Source organism: Lycorma delicatula, chromosome 2, assembly GCF_047948215.1.
Source record: "Lycorma delicatula isolate Av1 chromosome 2, ASM4794821v1, whole genome shotgun sequence".
NCBI classification, from domain to species: Eukaryota; Metazoa; Arthropoda; class Insecta; order Hemiptera; family Fulgoridae; genus Lycorma; species Lycorma delicatula.
The window spans coordinates 40527136-40547392 of record NC_134456.1 but is presented as its reverse complement, the minus strand read 5'-3'; the positions used below and the strand labels follow the sequence as shown (position 1 = coordinate 40547392).

The following is a 20257-nucleotide window of genomic DNA, read 5'->3' as shown; positions in this document are numbered from 1 at the left end:
ATGATATATTCACCAAGTAGAAGTTACAATTTCTGTGTCTTATCCTGAAAACAAAAATAAATTAACTTTGGTGTAATTAATTTAAATTTAATGATAAATATTTTTTATAGAAGAGCGAGGACACAATCTTTGTCAAACAACTCCATCCTGGGTCGAGAGAGCTGACAGAAGAATGTCGTTTTTCCACTTACGACCAAGTACTCTATAGACAACACCCCATGGGTCTTTGTTTCCCTGCTCTTGTAATTCCTCCTACTTCAAAATTTGGGCAAGCCCACTAGTCTGACTACTACCCGCAGTGAGCTATGAGCAGCTAGCACCTTCTGTATTCCCCTGTCACTCTTTGTACCTCTTGGCTGCTACAGGATCGATTCAAAAACCCCAGATTACAGCCCCCATTCTGAAAAGATGCAAGCAGGACTAGGGAGTATTCCCTTGCTCATTACAGGGACTATGACCAGGAATCGTTGCCACCTTTCAACCACGATGAGGCGGGTACAAGTTGACAAATCATCACCTTGATACCACTGCAAAAAGTGGAAATGACGAATCTTAAAATCAGTGCTAACTGTGATAACAGCAGATCCAAAAAAGCCCGACACTGGTGGAGGGTACACACACTACCAGACAGCCTGAAAATAGATGAAACTAGACAACTCACAGACCTCTGGACACACTCAAGGAGACCAGAGGTTACCTTCCCGCTCCAGCTCGCTCAGCTTGTATCGTCCTGGCTAGCAGACTCAGCAACAGGAGCCGGTCCAGTGTGGGATTGCTCAGGGAGAACCGCCTTGGCCACACCAGCAAAGGACAACTGATGCTGACCTGACACTGGGGGACTCTGGGGCCTCCACTGCCACGCTGTAGTGGGGACCCAACTGCTGCTGAGGGGAAGCCTGGTCTGACTTCAATATACAAGTCGCAACTCCCCAACTTTGTCGGAGACCAGCTTCTGGACCCAACAGCTCCTTTTCAGGTCCACCACAAGGTTATGAATTAAAATTACATAAACCATTAGACAATAACAGCCCTTTTCAGGTCTACCATAAGGTTATTAAATGCTATGTGCCATCGAAGCCATTCGGCAACAATCATTCATTACTGTATTGAGTAAAAACTATAAGTTTAAAAAAATTAATAATTAGAAGATTTTCTTTCTATTTTCTACAAATCTTTGACAATAAATTAGAAAACATGTTAAATTCACAGAGGAGCCATATCATCATAATCTTTTATAAAAAAACTAACTAGAGAAGTTGAAAATAAGTTTCTAACATTTAGTTAACAAAAAAAAATTTACCGAATATTTTTGGGAAGAACAATCATTTTCATGTTTAATAAACAATGTTTGTAAAATATTTGAGAAATTTATAAACAAATTTACTTGGTTCATCACAGAAGTCCTAAAAAAACTCATATTAATATAGCAGCAACAGGCACAGATTAAAAGTATAATTTTTACGCATTCCCTACTTTTTGTATAATTGTCACTTTTCCAAACACTAAAGGAAGTCTTAAAGAACTATATTACTTTTTAGATGATTGGTCAAAACATCCATGGTTCTACAATAATTGTACCAAAAGTTTTTTTATTAATTTCTAACTGCAAAGAAGGTATAAAAAATTTCATCAGTAGGAAAAGTGAAAACCACTGTGTTTTACGATGCTCATGTCATAAACTTTATTTTTTGAAGAAATGTAAACTGATAACTAGAAGGTATTATGCACCTTTGCGGAACAGCATAATAATCTAATTCAAAATTGATCGAGATACAATATTAACACGTACCTCTACAGTTTTTTTTTTACATTATTTGTGAAAGAAAAGATGTTTATTATGAAGAACCAACATCTCCATTTGCTTGGATATCTTTGCAAAATTGCTGAATAGAAATAATGAGAAAAACACAATAATTAATTTTAACATAATTAATAAATGTACATATTTTAAAATGAACTTCTTAATTCTTAATACATACTTAGTAACATAAATTCATAAATTGTATCCTCAACTTCAACAGTTCCTAAATTTCTATAACCTGCAAAACGAATCTTATCTTCTCGCATACTAGAATTTCTGGCATCTATATAACCAATAATTATGCTGTGGTTTACAGCTAAATATGTGTTCCAATCTATTGTGAACCTTTCACTTACAAAATTTGTGTCTGGTCCTCCATACCTGAAGATAATAACAAAAATTAGTTCACCAATAAAAATAAAATGAAAAAATAATTTAATTGCACTAATATGATACATGTCCAGAAAACTAATATAACGTGAAGAAAAAAATTCCTTAATTTTTTTTAAATATCTTAAACCACTTTTCCACTGCTGGGAACTTCTATAACTCTTCCTCATAATCTTCAAAATCCATCATTTAATCTTCAAAATATCTTTTAAGAAAATTCTTAAATATGTTACGTAATTACTCTTGACCAAGTCTGGGTATTTAGAAAAAGTGACCTAATTATTCACATCTCAATCCTTTCATAGACAGTACACATTTGAATAACAGGTTTGTCAAGAAGCAAAATAAAATATGACAATCCTTGTTCTACTTGCTATTTGATTTAATTTTAAATTACAGATTCAAATTTGCAAATTTTGACAACATATTGCTGAGTTTATCTGCAATGTCTTGTAGTATGAATTAATCCAGAAAAATTCCTGTCATAAAACATAATGGAAATGTTCTTCCTTTTAAGTTGCAATTCTGAAGAATCACATTTTGTTTGCTTGTGGATAACATAAATGTGGTTCATAAAGTAAATACTCAAAATAAATGTTCGCTTTGTTTTTTCAAATTAAACCATCAAGGATCTGTCTACTGAAGACATGTAACATCAATTGGACAAATGCAGTATCAGTACAAAATAGATACTTATTTCTATAAAACGCAATGATTTAAAAAAAAAATTAACAATTCCTTTATTTGAGAGTATTTTAAACTAGATAACAAAGGTTTTCAATTTTTATATAGAAACATATTAGGGCCTCTCTTAACCGAGATGACCAGCCACTGTGGTTAAGTTCAGTGATTGCAGGTTCAAATCTCACTCAGACATGGCATCTTTTCACTGTACTAAAAATTATTCATTAAATCCATAATTAGCCATAAGTACAAAAATTCTGAAGTAGTGCAGAACTAAAATAAAAATTAACCTAGATGCCATTTACTCCATGTATGAATTTTATTATAGCCTATTACTGATGATTATTCATATGTAATTACTACTGCACAGTAACTAGTATTACATTTTTACAGTACATGGTAGTAAAGCAAAACAATAAATTCTCTTTAGTTTCTGTTATCGATTGTATGTGTAAAGATTGGTCTATATTTTGTGAGTGTGTATCTGCTGTACTGTAATACAGTGTAGTAGCTGTAGTGTGTTGTGTTGGTTACTTGTATGTACTGTTTTGTGGTTATTGTTATAATGGTTAGTTGTAGCGCAATGATATTACTAATAAAAAAAGTAAACGTAAAAAGGTGGTAGTGTCAATGGAAAAAATTAGAAGCAATTAAAATATTAAATGCTGCAGAATCAATTAAAAAAAATTGCTTTTGAGTTTTTAAAGAAACAACTGTCAGTGATTGGAAATGGAACAAAAAATAAATTAATGAATACTGTTCAAAATTCCGAAAAGTTTTTAAATATATGATATACGCTGAAGAAGCTTGTCCAGGATGGTTTAGATGATGCCATTTCCTTGTGGTTCAAGTAACACAGAACCATTGGGGTACCAGTATCTCATTTTGCAAGAAAAGGCAATTCAACTTAACAAAAATTGAATGGTCCAGATATATTTTCTGCCAGTAAAAGCTGGCTAAAGAGATTTAGAAATCGTCACGACATAAGACAATTAGTCATATGAGGGGGAAAATTATCTACCAATACTGACAATGCTAATTTTATCAAAAAATTTTCTACTTTTGTTCAGTCAGAAAATCTGCAGCCAGAAAAAGTAAATAATGCAAATGAGACAGGATTAAATTTTAGAATGCTGCCACTGAAAACAACTTTCATTAATGGAAGAGGCTTCTGCTTCCGGCTTTAAAATTAGTAAAGAGCAAATAACTGTTCTTGTCTGCAATAGTACAAGTGGTGAAGGCAAAGTACCTATTCTTGTGACTGGCAAGGCTGCTAAACCTAGGGCATTACAAGATTTAAAATTAGATTCATTGCCTGTTCATCCAGCAGATTTGGGTCTCATCCAACAATTATGACTGTTGACAAAAAAAAAACATGAACATAAGATGTTATCTCATATTCTAGCATCACAGCTTTAAGTTACACCTGCATTAGGGGCACTAACCATAAAAGATGCAATTTACATATTGTCAGAATCGCAGATTTCAATCAAACAACAATCAATAAATCATTTACAAAAATATGGCTAGAAATTCAACACGTTAACAATCAGAAAATTTTGTGAACTATGCCACTGAATGAGGAGTTTTGTGCTTTATTAGAAAATATACTGGAAATATAAAGGAAAATGAAGTGCAAGACTAGTAACAAGTGTAACAACAAAAAGTTGTTACAGAAGAGGTTAATGAAATCGCCTGTGATAAAGATAACCGATTGATGAATATGAAAAATTAGCCACAATGAAGGGACTGTATTTCTCACAAAGTGCTCTAATATTTAGAATAATGAATTCCTTGACTTAACACTAGTACAAAACTGGTGTGCTCATGCTGCTAATAATCATGTTACTCGGTTGACAAAAAAAAGTGACTGACGTTTTTATAAAAAAAAATCAAACTAACTTTATGCGGTCAATATGAGAGTGATTAGTGACTATTTATTTTATTATAATAAATACAGTAAAATAAAATAATAAATAATAATATTTGTTGTAATCGTTTTTAATTCTTGGCTTATTCTGCGATCAAATTAATATTAATATGCTTTGTTGCCTGAATTCAAGAACAAAACTTAAGGTCCCACGGATTCCATTATCCGAGCCAGCAACACCCCTACCCAATTACCACAGTTAAGAGAGGTAATTGGGGTGTGTGTGTGTGCATATAAAACAAATACCGTATACTGTATTTATAAAAATATATATATATATAATATATTACGTGACCAACTGACATTGATGCGCCATGTCATCAGGCATATTCATATTTCAGTCAACGTACACGTGTGTTTTTCATGTTATAAAATTTTCGCAAAGAGTATAATATATATATAAAATATCACATCAATAGGCCAGTGAAAGAAATTTGAATTTTAACTAAATTTTTTGCACTTTCAACATTTTTTTCCTTTCTTTTTCATCTTAAATCTCTTTAAGTCTCTACCTGTAGGGAGGGTTAATTCCCCTAGAAAAAAAAAAATATATATACATATAAATTTTCTTTCTCAGGAATACAGCTACAACAACTATATTAAAAGGAAAAGTATGATCACGCCAAAATGGGGTATCAGGTATTTTAATTTGTTTTTGTTTTAGGGTCCACTAATCATGTAGACTAACAATATATATGTATTAGTGTGTATGTATGTATGTATCTGGACACATATGTATGTTGCACTGCTTTTGGCCTTAACTGATTTTCTTTAAATTTGGCTCAAATATTTCTGCATATTACTGTATACAGAAGTACTGTATAATTCCATATACAATATTTCTATATATAATCAATCATATTAATTTTTTTTCAAAATACGTTACAGAGGTAGAGGGATATCATGAACAACAGTTTTAATTTTCTTCAGAGGCTTTTTAGAGAAAACTTTATTAAAGAAAATTTGTTATCATCAATATGAATACTTTTTTCAAAAAATTAACCCCCACCTCTTAAAATTTGTTATTTATTTTTATTTTTTTTAATTTTTTTTTTCTTAAATCTTAAATTTGATTATTAATAGCTGAGAAATTAATGCAATACTCTGCCAGCTTTTACTTTATATAAACACACATGAACTTTATATTTTAACATTATTAGTAAAAAGAAAAAACTCTTAACATTTTTCACCAACAAAATAAAATGTGGGAGCGTAACTATCATCTAGTTTAATTTGCCTAAAATTATTCACCATTTATTGTTTAATTAAATAAATATCTTCAGACTGAAAACACTGGATAAATTCTAGAACTAAAGTGAATTTACAGATGTATATTATTCACTCAAGAATATAATTATTTTGAAAAAAGAAATCACGTACTTCTGTATTAACATTGGATATTCTGTTTGTCCAGATGTGTCAATGTTTAGTGGCAGCAACAGTTTGACAACTGCTTCAAACCCATCTGCTACAGGAATGGTGAACTCCTGTTAATGTTAATGTTACTTCCTCTAGAATTTCTTTCATTTCATCATTATTTTCCCATGTTATTATTTTTTTACCAAACTGTAAAAAAAAAAGATAATAAAAATAATGTTAATGAATTAACATTGATTACCCAGAGTATTTGTTATAAATACATTTTTAAAACGATGAATCAATATTTATTTTAATAAAGCATCATTTTGCATTAATAACACCTTTACATTAGTTGTAATGATTATAAGTAAATGATATATGTGAAATTTACATTTTGTAGTCATACAAAACTGCCAACATTTTCATGAAATATGGGTTACTGTGTCACTTTCAAAATAACAAACAAAATATATAACATCATCCAAAACACTTATTAAACACACATTGACAAACACAGTAATGCAGGAGAATACAAACTGAACTTCAGTGACAGCACTAAACTCTATCTTGAACAGATTGGGTGCACACCAAAGACACCATGAACAAAAATATAGGCATTGTAGTTAAAAACAAAACTAAATTTTGCAAATTATCTTTTAATTGAAATGATCTGTATAGAAAATCTAATATTAATAAGTACAATATCTAACAATACAAATCATACTTAAACATTCAAAACACCTATAAAAACATAATTCACAGAACTTTCTCATACAATAGTAATAACAGTCAAAAATATATTATTTAGAAAACAAATTATTTGGAAAGAAAAGGCTTAGTGTTTACAAACTTGAAGTTGCTGCAAAGACAATGAGTGTAAAAATAGTGAAACATTTTTACAAAACTATGAAACTTTTTAGGAACCTAACATTTCACTTATCTCATCTTCCTCATCAAAATAAGAGTGAAAGCATATCTGTCTAAGGACATGGTTAATAAATAAAAAAATTAATCAGATTTATTACAATATGTAGAAAAAAATCCAAAATGTAATGTCAAAATAAAGGAAATGCCAAAAAATTTTGACATAAACACAAGAATTCAGCAAGGGGATAAAACCTTACTGGCAATTTAAAACGTTTTTGACAGTGTAGTAAAAATTATATTTAAAACATGAATATTAACACTGGAAGTAAAAATCTTTTGTAAATGACTTACTGATTAGATGACAGAAAATTAAGAAAAATGTATATTTTCAATTTTTAACAGATGAAATATTGACAATCAAAATATCATTCATCTATCTCAAGAAAAATAGTTAGCCTAGAATTATACAGAAAAATTCTTGAAAAAGTGAATGAATTTTAAATATTGTGAAGCTATTTTTAATGGTATAGACAACACAAAATACAATATCTTATACTGAATAAATTTAGCGAAATAATGTTTGCGTGAATAAAATAAAATTGCAAATTAAAGCTGTTTTCAAAAGAAGTCAGAAATAAAATTATTATGAAATTATATAAAACAATCCTCTACAGAATTGAAGCAATGTATACAATACATATCACAACAGAAAGTGAACATTAAATTGTGCTTCTCACTACTTACCCTAGTTTCATATGTGAGCACACCGTATAGGTGTGCTCACATATGAGGTACAAGAGGCACTAGTCAAGAGGCACTAGAGTTTCTATGATCATAATAATGTTCATTACAAACCAAGTCACTGTGGTGAATAAGGGCTGTGAAGGTGTCACTTACAAGTTGGAATGTCACTTGCATTATGGCGGACTTGGAATACTGATAAACAACACTATTACATTTGACTTAGTTAAAAACTAATACAAAATGAAATCACTTCACTAACTACTTTCCTTTGTAATCCTGACAAGGATTCTTGTTATTCTAGAAAATGGCAATGTTATTTTTGAGAGTAATTCATAATTCATGTCGCATCACTTACTATACTATCTATCACCAGTTCTTAAGTCCTGTTGAGACTTAGAATAGAGTTTAGCACATCAGACTCCCTGAAAACATTAGTCATCAGCAATACTACATTTGTTATTTAGTTGCTATTTGCAGCATATGATGATGTACTTATTCATACGCTAATGATCTGTACACTATAACCAATCTGGAAAATGACAAAATTAAGTAACAGATAACCATACCTATGGTTAAAAAATGGAAGAGTACGGTGGCTGAGAGGTGTCCTCAGAATATAAGTGAAAATGTTAAATCTGAAATAACTGGTTGGTTTGATATTAACAGGTCATTAAGAAACCCAACCGGACATAATATGATGGCTCAAAAAGGACCTTTAGTTCATTGCTAATCTGGAGGAGACTTTTCTTTTTGTAAATAGATATGGAGGCTGCTGATATGTACGGTTATGAACCTGTTATAACCGTTTTGTAGGAAACACCTTGTTTCACCTTTTAGACTGGTCATGATACATCAAACTGTTTTCTTTAGTTATTGAGAAAAGTATACATCCTTTTGTATTAGTATTATTAGCACTAAAAATTTTATCTCGGTTAACAATAACTGGTCTATTTTTATACTCCTAATTTTGACTTTTACATTATATAATTTCTTAACATTTTTCTCAGTTTACATCTACTTTTTGACCTTGATGAATCAGTTACATACATAATATATTCTGTAGTTAGTTCTACGGCTATGATTACTATGTTTTTTATCTTCTACACCTACAAATTTATTAATGTTACTGCTTAAGAAGAATACAATCTAAATTGTTTAAAAGTGATTCCGTATCACCTCCTGGAGATCTGGATTAACCCAAAAAAAAATCCAAAATTTTTCCTCTGGCTAGACACAGAGACACAAGCTGCCTTAACATTTTTATTGGTATAATATTGATTCACAGAGTTGTTAACTGCATTGAAACTGATACTATTTCTAATGTAGATTGATATCCTACCATTTGTATAAATTTGCAATAACAAACTAACGTAAAACTTGTTGAAATGAGATGTTATAATGGGCTCCAAAGGGAGTCTATGTTACAGGCTTAATATAAGGCTTGTAATATAAGTTCAGCCATTTCTAGTTTTTCTTGTAAAAAGAGAACTTTGTAAAGTATCCTCTTGACTTATTCTTACATTACCTACTCTCTCATTACATGAGACAGATTTAATCTGTTTCCTCAAATTCTGAAGATCTACTTAAGAAATGAAATGGCTTCAGTACATAAACGATTAATGTACATGAATATTAAAGATTATTAATATTAATTATTATTTTGATGAATAAATAATATTGTCAACATTATTGCAAATCCATTATAATAATATTTCATGGATAAGCTCACTTAGTAAATGTTTTAGATCATTAATTAAAAGTTATTTTATTAGTTTCTAAACATGAAATATGTAGAAACTATTTCAGTAATTCTTAACATATTTTTATTTTATAACCAATTAATTATATACTTAAATTTATATATTCAAATTCTTCTTGAAAATTTTAGATATATATAAGTAAATAAAAATTATCTTCAATATCATTATAACTACCTGTTACTACAACAAATTCTTGAGAGAAGGAATCAAATTTCCTCTTAAACACTTCTAAAACTTGGGGTACGTTGTACCTGATTTTAACAACCCTTCCACAACCAAATCGCAAAAAGATTACTTCTATATTTACTTGCAACGAATTCTTCCGTGGGTATTGGCTAACACTTTTATTTGAACTTATATTATACCTTTATATGAGTAGTAGTTAACTTTATTATTATGGCCGTTTATTACAGATATTAACAATAACTTTCTACTCATAGTATTTTATTAGTTTCTAAAATATGCAGAAAATATTTCAGTAATTCTGAACTTATTTTTATTTTAAAATCAATTATGTAGTTAAACTTTTGTCAAATTTTTCTTGAAAATTTTATATATATATATATATAAGTAAATAAATATTAAATGAATTGCCTACTTACATTTCATGATTAGCTTCATCCCAAGCTAATACATCTGACACTGAAGATCTTCCATGTAAGGGGAACTGGTTAAAAAGGAGTGGGTGTTAAGTCAACTTCTAAAATGTGATTATATTTTCCTGCATAACCAACTTCATCAGATGAATAAACAAGGAACACCGGTACTGATATAGTACCTTCACATTCGTACCAAATAATTACATAAAAAATAATATATATAACTAATTATATTTATTTACCTACTTTTTTTATATTTTTTTACTTGAACAAGTACAAAAAACCGCCGCAAAAACGTAATAAAATACAAGCAGAACACGAAACTTAAGACAGAACACCATAACCTCAAACGCATAGAATATAAAATAATCGTTCTCACAACGAGTGGTTCATACGCTAGCCGGGTCGGTCACAATTGATTCAAAAGAACTAGAACTACGTAGTAGAACAACTGGTTGTAAAATTATGCCACAATGTCGCTGAGCAAAAAAAATCTTAAACAAGTGGTACAACTAAAGTATCATCATGCAGTTAAAAGTTAAAACTACAATATTTAAAACAAAAACCAAAACTTACACCTAATAACAAAAAGAAAAAAATACCACAATAAACTTACAAATAAAGTCCAGTCTAAATAACAACAAGTGAAATAAATTTAAAATGAAACAAAGAATAAAAACAAACAAAAAAAGATATAAAATTTAAATAAAACAAATAAAATTCAACAAGATTTGATAAGAGTGGATAGGCCCCTTTTCGGATAACAGAACACTAAAAAAAAACAAATTTAAAAACTAATAAAAATTATATTAAATTCTATGCACTAAACTAATCCGTCACAGAAATAACAACACCCGGCTTAGAACCTCCTTGTCATTGCCCAAAATTTGACGAATTTTCCTGGGCAACTTAAATTTACGACAAAGGCCACATAACACATACAGTCCACAAGGATGTAGCGCACAGACAGCAGTCGCATCTTATGCATTGTGGTGCATTTGCCAATGACACCAGGTACCCATGAGTGGCTGTCATATGTCCTACCTGCAATCAGCAGAGGACCACTTCCTCACTGTGAATTTTCCTGTGGGAGGAATCCCATGGTAACACAGTATCTTTGATATAACAAAGTTTGTTGTCTACTGTGGCAATCCAGTCATCTTCAACTTGGTGAGAAAAGACTACACATTTTGTTTTCTCGGGTGAAAATGTGAAGCCAGTAACCTTGGACCAACCTTCAAAGCAAGATACAGTGTTCTGTAGTAGGCGTAGCTGTTGAACGGGACGCAATATACGAGGTGCTACCCAAACGTTCGGAGAATTTGAATTTCGCGCGCGAAACTGCTGGTACGACCTGATGCCGCTAGATGTGGCTAACAGTACTCTTTGTGAATCAGTGTTCGAACAGCTGTGACAGTGAGGGGCTGCATTGTTGACTTTCGTGCGGTTGTGTAACGTTGTGTTTTACTGCTTCGACGAAGTTCTAAATGGCAGATTTTAAAGAGCAAAGAACCTGCATCAAATTTTGCTTCATGCTTAATAAAGCTGGTGCAGAAACCCATAGCATGCTTGTGGAAGTATTTGGTGGCAATGCTATGAGTAAAAGTAAAACTTTGTTGTGGTACAAACAATTCAAAGATGGACGAACGACAGTCGATGACGATGAGCATCAACAAGCGCAACACCGGAAAACATCGCCAAAGTGCGAGAGACTATTGTAGCAGATCGTAGACAAACAATCCATGATGTTTGTGCAACATATGGATCCGTGGATCATATGGGTCCGTGCAACGCTTCTTGTCGGACAATTTGAACATAAGACGCATTGCTGAAAAATTCATACCGACACTGTTGAACAGCGACCAGAAACAAAATCGCTTAGCTGTCTGTAGTGAATTGAAAAATTCAGCAAGAGATGACTCTAACTTTATCTCCAACATCATAACCGGTGATGAGACATGGGTGTACGGGACTCTGAAACTAAGCAGCAATCGTCGTAGTGGAAGTCGCCAAGTTCACCGCAGCAAAAAAAAGCACCCCAAGTTCGCAGCAACGTGAAGTCCATGATGATTGTTTCTTTCCACATCAAAGTATTATCCATAAGGAAATTGTTCCTCTAGGTCAAACTGTCAATGGGATCTTCTATTGTGAAGTTTTGAAGCGGTTACGTGAAAGCATTAGGCCGCAAACGTTCATATCTGTGGGGTAACAACAGCTGGGTTCTGGGTTCTGCACCATGACAACACGCCCGCGCATACATAACTAGCCATTCGGAATTTCTTGGATCCAAAAAGACGATAGTGATTTTCCCCACCCACCCTATTCGCCTGACCGTGCCCCGTGCGACTTTTTTCTCTTTCCGAAAATAAAATTCCAATTGAAAGGCCGTCGTTTTAATACAATTGAGGAGATTCAGGAAGAAACGCAGAACGTGCTTTCAACACTTACACCTGCTGACTTCCAGAGGGATGCATGGAATCATGGGAAAAACGCAGGGATCACTGTATCAATGCCCAAGGGGATTACTTTGAAGGAGACAATGGACATTATAAGTTATGGTAAGCTATTTTATTTTTATGGTAAAATTCCCCGAAATTTTGGGTAGCACCTCGTATATAGCAAAATCATCAACAAATAAAGAAAATGAAACAGGTACTTGCACACACATAGTAATATTGTTGATGACTGTAAAAAATAAGCTGGCACTTAATGCACTTCCTTGAGGTACTCCATTCTCCAAGCTGACACTACCTGAGAGAATCTCCAACAAGGACACAAAATATTCGGCCATAACCCAAGATGGAAACTATCGTGCTGGTGGGTGAATGGCTCTATGTAGTGAATCCCAGACGATGTCCTTTGGGCACCTGGGCAAACCCAGTTGTATTTAGCTCTAGCTTCAGTATGCGTGCGCTCTGCTGGATTAGTCTGTTATATCGCCAGTACTCGTGGGACGAAAATTTCACAAATTAATTCTACTATGGTTGGTGGTTCATCTGAAAAAACCACAAATATTTGTCTAGTGAAAAGACCTCGGTCAGCTTTGCCTGACGAGGATAAAAGTCCTGTGGAACAGAAGAGCAAAGCATCAGACCTAAAATACAAAAATATTTGATTCGTTGTTCTCTGGAACAATCAGGAAGGCTCCCTTCATAAGCTCTCGACTTTCCCGATCAATAAGGTAGTAACTGGTTCAAGAACATAAGACAGCTGAGAGGCGGGTCAATATTAATAGGCACTTTCAGTGATTGTGAAAGTAGATTGGTCGGTCCTATGTCTGACGAATATGGGCAGTATAAGTGCGATATGTCATAAAATGTTGAATATTAGTCGGAGTAATTTTCTTCCAGGATCTTCTTATTTTGAAGGAGACAGTGGACATTATAAGTTATGGTAAGCTATTTTATTTTTGTGGTAAATAGATGGATGTTAATGAAATTGCTTAAGAACTTTTTCCCCAAGGTGTTACAGAGGTGAAGCAAATAATGAAACATTAGAGAGGGATGGAAGAACCCAGTCCCTCTCTTACTTTGAGCTTCAACCTTCTCACACCATCAGAGAAAATTAAACTAGTATACCTATTGGTTAGAATATGACATTTGTCCCTAACCCACGGCGGTGTTTCCAATGTCAAAGGTATGGCAACACCACAATATGTACTAGATGTGCGAAAGAAGGCCACAAGGACACTGACTGTTAGGAGGAAGAAAAATGTGCAAACTGTGGGGATCACGTTCAGTTTGATCTCAAGATTGCCCAAGTTTTCAAGAAGAGAAGGTAATTCTAAAAATCCATACCGAGCAGAAGCTTTCTTTCCCAGCTGCCCAAAGAGAATATAAAATGACACTTGGCTCCTGAAACATCATTAAACTAGATGTCTCGCTGCTGCGACATCAAGTAAAGCTCCTGTGAATGGAGGAATCAAACTGTGGATCCTGCAGTGAGCTAAAAAAACTTGTTAAGCTGTAGTCTGATCAAGTTGTGTCACATACAATCACTATTTTGAAGCTGACTAAGATCAATAAAAAGTCATTAGTCGCAATTAGTGAATCCAATCATGGAAAACATCTGAAAGACCCTGTCCCCAAAGTTTTACCTGTGCGGGCAGGAATAATCACGAATGGCAGTAAGCCATCAACTAAGCTTCCTGTTAAGGGAACCCATGACCGCCCCCTCTGGGTTGTTGTCTATGACTTCCCATTCTTCAAAATCTCCTCCTTCATCAACTTGTATACTGGAGAATACTGTTGAGGAACTGTCTGACCCAAGGGCATTGGAGTTCCTTACCATAAAAAATACAAAAAAGAAAAACTGCATTACATACAACTAAATTTTTATATATTTACCTGACATTCTCTATCTATAACTACCTTTACTTATGAATGTTAGAGGTCTTCTGTACCGCATTGAGGATATTCAAGAACTGGCGCGCACATATGAACCACTAATCATGTGCTTCCAAGAAACGCATCTTTTACAAGTGCATTAACACTCGGAGGCTATTTCTGTGAGAGATATGACTGTCTAATAGACGGTAGAGAGTGGTGGAGTTGCTATTTTCATGCAGAATGCGGTGTCTACTACAAGGATACCACTAGCTACCCTTATTCCTGCTGCTGCTGTGAAGGTTTCTATCCTTCAAATTGCACATCTATAATTTGTATCTTTCACTGAACTCAGAGCCTGATGCTCTAGAAATGTCAAATCTCTTCATGCAAATGCGCCGTTGTTAATAGTAGGAGACTTCAATGCCCACCATGTTTCCTGGGGCTCAATTTTTTGCTCTTCTCAAGGAATATGGCCTTTTTCTACTGAATGATGGGTCACACACATTCATGTCCTTATCATTTGATACATTGTCGTCTCTATATTATCGCCGAGTTTACTCCCTTGTCTTAATTGGTCTGTTTGTGATGACTTTTATGGCAGCGATCACAGGCCAATTATTATTGCTTTTGACGTCGACTGCGAGGTGAAAAAGGCCACGGAGAGGAATTGTTGAAAAGGTGGATTATTGGAACGGAGACAGATTGGAACGGTTACCATAAAGCCTGCTCATAACAGTATGTAGGTGGTGCAGGTCCTTGATCAACTTTCCTCTTTTACTTCCATTATACTTGAGAATGCTAACAGGTATATCCCACAAATATCAGGTAACCCTACATGTCCTTCCGTTCCTTGGAGGAATGATGATTGCCAAAGTGCTATTAGCAAACGACAACAGGTACTATGTAAATTTAACTGCAGCCCTACAGATGAACATATAAATTTGTACTGTAAGGTTAGAGTGGTGCGTCGTTGGGTATTCTTGGATGCTAGGAGGAAATACATGGACACCATCTCACATACTACTCCCACATCTACTGTGTGGAAAAAAATCTGGGCAGTTTGTGGATCACCAAAACAATTTATTCTCAGGCTTCTTCATGAAGGAGAACTCCTTTTATCATCTTCTGCAGTGGCAATTATCTTAGCTTATCTAATGAAATATCATTATCTTATGAAAGGAAAGTAAACATTTTACATAATCTGGATAAGAATCAGATGCTAATTAAAGGAATAGAAAATGAAGAAAGACTAACTTATTCAGAAAGGAGTGAGACAAAAATGATTCACTTCGTCATATGGAGAAGAAATTCTGTAGTAATTGAAAGAAACATTTTGAGAACTTGGTAGCTAGCAAAGGAGAGAAAATGAAATCTTTATTTTCTTAAATATCTTAAGACTCATTGATTACATCATTTGTTTGGCTGATATTGAAAACTAACTTACAACCAATACTGAATAGCATGGATTTATTACTAGAAAAAAATTCAATTTGAATTTATAAAACTAAAACAAAGGTAATAAAACATCACAGAAAGGAGAATAATGATTATTCAAATATAAAAATAAGGGAGTATATTATACAAAGTCAAAAATATCTATTAATTAGGAAGTAAAATTATGAAAAACTGAAAGAAGATGGACATCAAAATAGACAAGAACTCACCTGAAAAAGAAGTGTGAAACATGTAGATCTAAATATTAGATTTAAAAAAAATATTTTTGTGGAGTGTAGCATTTTGTTATAATGAAAAATGGACAGTAAGAAATGCAAATGGAAAAAGAATTGTTTTTTAATGTTAAATATAGGTAGGTACGGAAAACTAAGATTGTTGAAAGTATGAAACAAAAAGGTCAGTTAATATAAGGAAAGGAGAACATTTTGTGGCATAACTTTGTTAAGAAACAAATTAGGGTGATGATCCAGTCTATACATTAAGACACTTTAATTTAATAAAGTTTTGACAAATTTAGTAAAAGCTATAATCTGTAGACTAAGATAAAAATTTTATGTAGCAAATATGTTTATGATATTAAAAGATCTGAACAGAATAAAAAGCAATAAAGAAAAGCATAATATAAAAATGGCTTTGATAGGCCCAGAGGTAAGTAAATGGCCATGATTTCACCGAACGCAGACAGCGAGCGAACGCCGTTTTTGGTGTATTGAGTGCTTTTTTCTCTTTATTTTTGTTCCAGATTCTACAGCCACCTCAGTCAGCCCCCAACACCTTCCCGGACACATGTGTATCTGGATGATTTATTAGTTCATGATGTTTGAATACTCTGCTTCTTACAACTTCAAACAATAAGGTGATCACTGCTCCCAAACTGTGACCACAAAATAATTACCCCATTGTACGTTCCTTATTTCCTTAAAGAAATAAGAAAGAAGAAGAGGGAACGAGCCAACCAGCCACCAGCAGCAGACCTAAGAAAGAAGAAACCTGTACTTTGCCCCATTCAGCCCTTAAGGGCCACAGGATTAACAAGGTTATTAGTGTGTAATTCGATTACTGCCGACTCATGGAACGTGTAGGCCAAAGAAGAAAGAAGAGGTCATCAAAAGAAGAAAGAAGACCCACAACGCGACCTACAATCACAGACTGGAGTTCGATAGAAGAGTCCAGCAGAATAGCAACGTGAAGGCAGTCACAGAAGATGAAGATGAAGATCTGCAACACTTTTATCCACCACCCTTAAAACCTACAATTTAATTCAATCAGCACATGCGACTCTCTCCGGAGAAGGGAGCGCATTGCTCCCTCCACATAACTATGGCCCCGTTTTGGCGTATTCTTGTTTGCCCAAAAGGTGCCAGTACTGAAAGGAATTCAGGGGACAAACTGAAGGGGAATCATCACAGGAGCACCAGGCTCAAAAAGCTTAATCTCCCACGGTCAGACCCAGGAATCAATTGAGAATGCTGGTCGATAAGGATCGGAACACAAATCACCACATCTGTCCATAAATAAATAAAAATTAAAAGCTATAACCGACACTAAATAACCCTTGAAACATGCCCGATTATAGAATCAAACAGCAGCAAGGCACACTGTCCATGTTCTGCGATGTGTAGCAAGAAATATTGAAACTCCTGCCACTCTTGCATTCTGTTCTGCTTTGATAGTTGAAAATTTGCTATTTTACATCCTGTTTAAACTCTCTGATATGCTCCACCTGTAGCAGAATCACCCATGACAGGTGCCCACCTGTCAAGGGTTATTTTTAAAAATTAAAATAACATGTCTTGCTTAAAAGAAAATAGCACAAACATTCATGTCAAAATAGAAAACTTATTTAAATACAGGAATTTAAAATTTTCTCACTTTATTGACATACCTTGTGTATGCTGGTTGCTAGTTTTAATTAGAAGCACTGGATCAGGAATAGTTAGTTTGAATTAAGTCAAGGTCAGAGTCAAATTGAAAAGTGCATTCAACTCTGTATTCTCAACTTATAACTTTATAACTCTTGTACACAACTAATAACTTTATAAATATATTGATCAATGTTTTATTAGTCAGCAGCACAGTCAATGGTCATTATAATTGATAATGAATACTAATGTTTAACAGAAGATTTTTATCGCACTTTTCTTTAAAAATTTTAATAATCTGGAACAAATTAATAACCATTAGGTGTAATAAATACAATGGCTTATATTCACATAATTTCAGGATTTTTTTTTTGCAATAATATACTGCTCCACAACAGGTATTTAGTGCAATTAAAGAATTTTTTTTTTATCTACTTCATTTTGTATGGTAATTTTGTCTGCAATATAAAAACTCTTATAATTGAACAAATTATTTTTATGACTTTTTAAATAAGAGGATACAAATTTTTGTGTTAAGTAGGTAAACACCAATTCCTAATCAGCTAGTTGGTTTTATGTTCAGCCATCTTAGTTTTGTTACATACCAATCTATTTTGATCGATTTTACTTTGAATGAATTTATTTATTTTCACCAAACATTTTTCTTCTCTGGATTTAATCAATTGTTCCAAATAATTCTTAAAATTTGAATTGAAACTGATGATGTTTTAACAGTTTTGCTGACAAAAAATGTTTGTATTGCATTGATATCCACTTGTTCTTGACAGTGTGATAGATAGAATACACATATTTTATCTCCTGTTATAAGCTATTTGCCTTGATATTGACCTTCATAATGTATAAGAAATATTTGTGACAAACTGTTCAATTTTTCTTGAGATCATTATCAACTTTTTCTAATTCACAATATATTTAACACAAATAAGAACAAGGTGGCAAGCAAGTCTTCCAAAATGATTGGATGATCAAATAAATATAGCACTTAATGGAGTTTGGAATTGATACTACAACACTTTCAGTGCCAAGTGAATGTTCTCCCTACGTTGGCTAAGTTTGAGGCAGTGACACAATTTTTCTGTGTTCTACTTCCCATTTCTGTTTATTATTATTTTAATGGTTTAAATATATATATATATATATAATTTACATTAATGAAATTAATCTTTTTAAGATTTATATTATTCCTCTATATTGTTAAATTATATTTAACATCTATTAAATGAACAACGTAGTACAGAATATTGAGATAAGACATATCTTATGTTAATTTAATACAGTTATAATAGAATTAAAGATATAGAATTATCTTTAATTTTAATAGAATTTAAATACGAGTGTACGAGGTGTGTTCAAAAAGTAATGAGAATTTTGAAATTTCAAGGGTTGTATTAGTCCGATTCTCAGGATTTTTTTGTTGTTGTATTGGTAAACATGTCTGAAAAGTATCTGTACATTTTTAGCCATATTAGATGTTTAGTCTGATGTCAGCTGTCAAAAGGAAAAGACGTGTTTTAGTGCGATCGGCGATTTTTTATTTGTATAAATAATGGATCAGAGAATTTGTATTTAATTGTGCTATAAGAATGGAATAAAGTGTAGCAATGTTTTAAAAACTTTAAATATTGCTTTTGGTGAGTCTGCTATGAGTAAAGCAAGGGTTTACAACTGGTATAAGCATTTCCAACCAGGCTGTGAAGACGTTGAAGATGACGAGCGCCCCAGACGCTCCAGCACATCAACAACCGATGAAAACATGGAAAAAGTGAAAGAAATGATTATGAATGATTGCTGAATCACAATCAGAGAAGTCGCTGATGATGTTGGGATATCAATTGGCTCATGCCATGAAATTTTTTCAGATGTATTGGGTATGAAACGTAAGACAGCAAAATTTTTCCCAAAATTGTTGAGTTTTGAACAATAACAGCGGCAAATGGAAGTTGCTAAGGAATCGCTAAATAAAGTCAAAACGATGTAGAACAACTGAAACGTGTCATAACAGGTAATGAAACATGGGTTTACGGATATGATGTCAAGCCTCAATCATCCCAGTGGAGGCACTCTGGATCACCAAGACCGAAAAAACTCAACAAGTACAGTCGAATGTGAAGGTTATGCTCACCATATTCTTCAATTTTAATGACATAGTGCATCATGAGTTTTTGCCACAAGGTCAAACGATCAATAAGTTCAAGAATAAGTAAAACTTCAACGCCGTTTGTGTGAAGCAATCCCAAAAAAAAAACACCTAGATTTGTGGTGAAACAATTCATGGCTTTTGGAAAAAGCAACGGATTGGAAAAAGTGTTGGCATAAGTGTATAATATCTAATGGGGACTATTTTGAAGGGGAATAACATTAATGTAGATGAATAAGATTCTTTACAAAACTTTTCGTTACTTTTTGTAACACTCCTCGTATGTATGTGTTTTATATATATATGCAGAGAGATTCAAA

At 33.1% G+C, this 20257-nt stretch overlaps 1 protein-coding gene across 12 annotated transcripts in view; it reads right to left on the bottom strand.

Annotated features, from left to right (window-relative positions):
• LOC142318748 (prolyl endopeptidase FAP-like) overlaps nucleotides 1-10464 on the bottom strand; it is a 77685-nt gene extending 67221 nt beyond the window's left edge. For 11 of the 12 annotated variants that reach the window (XM_075355166.1, XM_075355167.1, XM_075355168.1 and 8 more), the window contains exons 1-3: nucleotides 10138-10464; nucleotides 6186-6371; nucleotides 1980-2182 (exon numbers count right to left, since the gene is read on the bottom strand). In XM_075355166.1, coding sequence (XP_075211281.1) covers nucleotides 1980-2182; nucleotides 6186-6199 — 217 coding nt within the window. In that variant the 5' untranslated portion in view covers nucleotides 6200-6371; nucleotides 10138-10464. The remainder of the gene's footprint in view (nucleotides 1-1979; nucleotides 2183-6185; nucleotides 6372-10137) is intronic. The other variant, XM_075355171.1, reaches the window with a different exon arrangement.
• Nucleotides 10465-20257: the final 9793 nt, after the last annotated feature.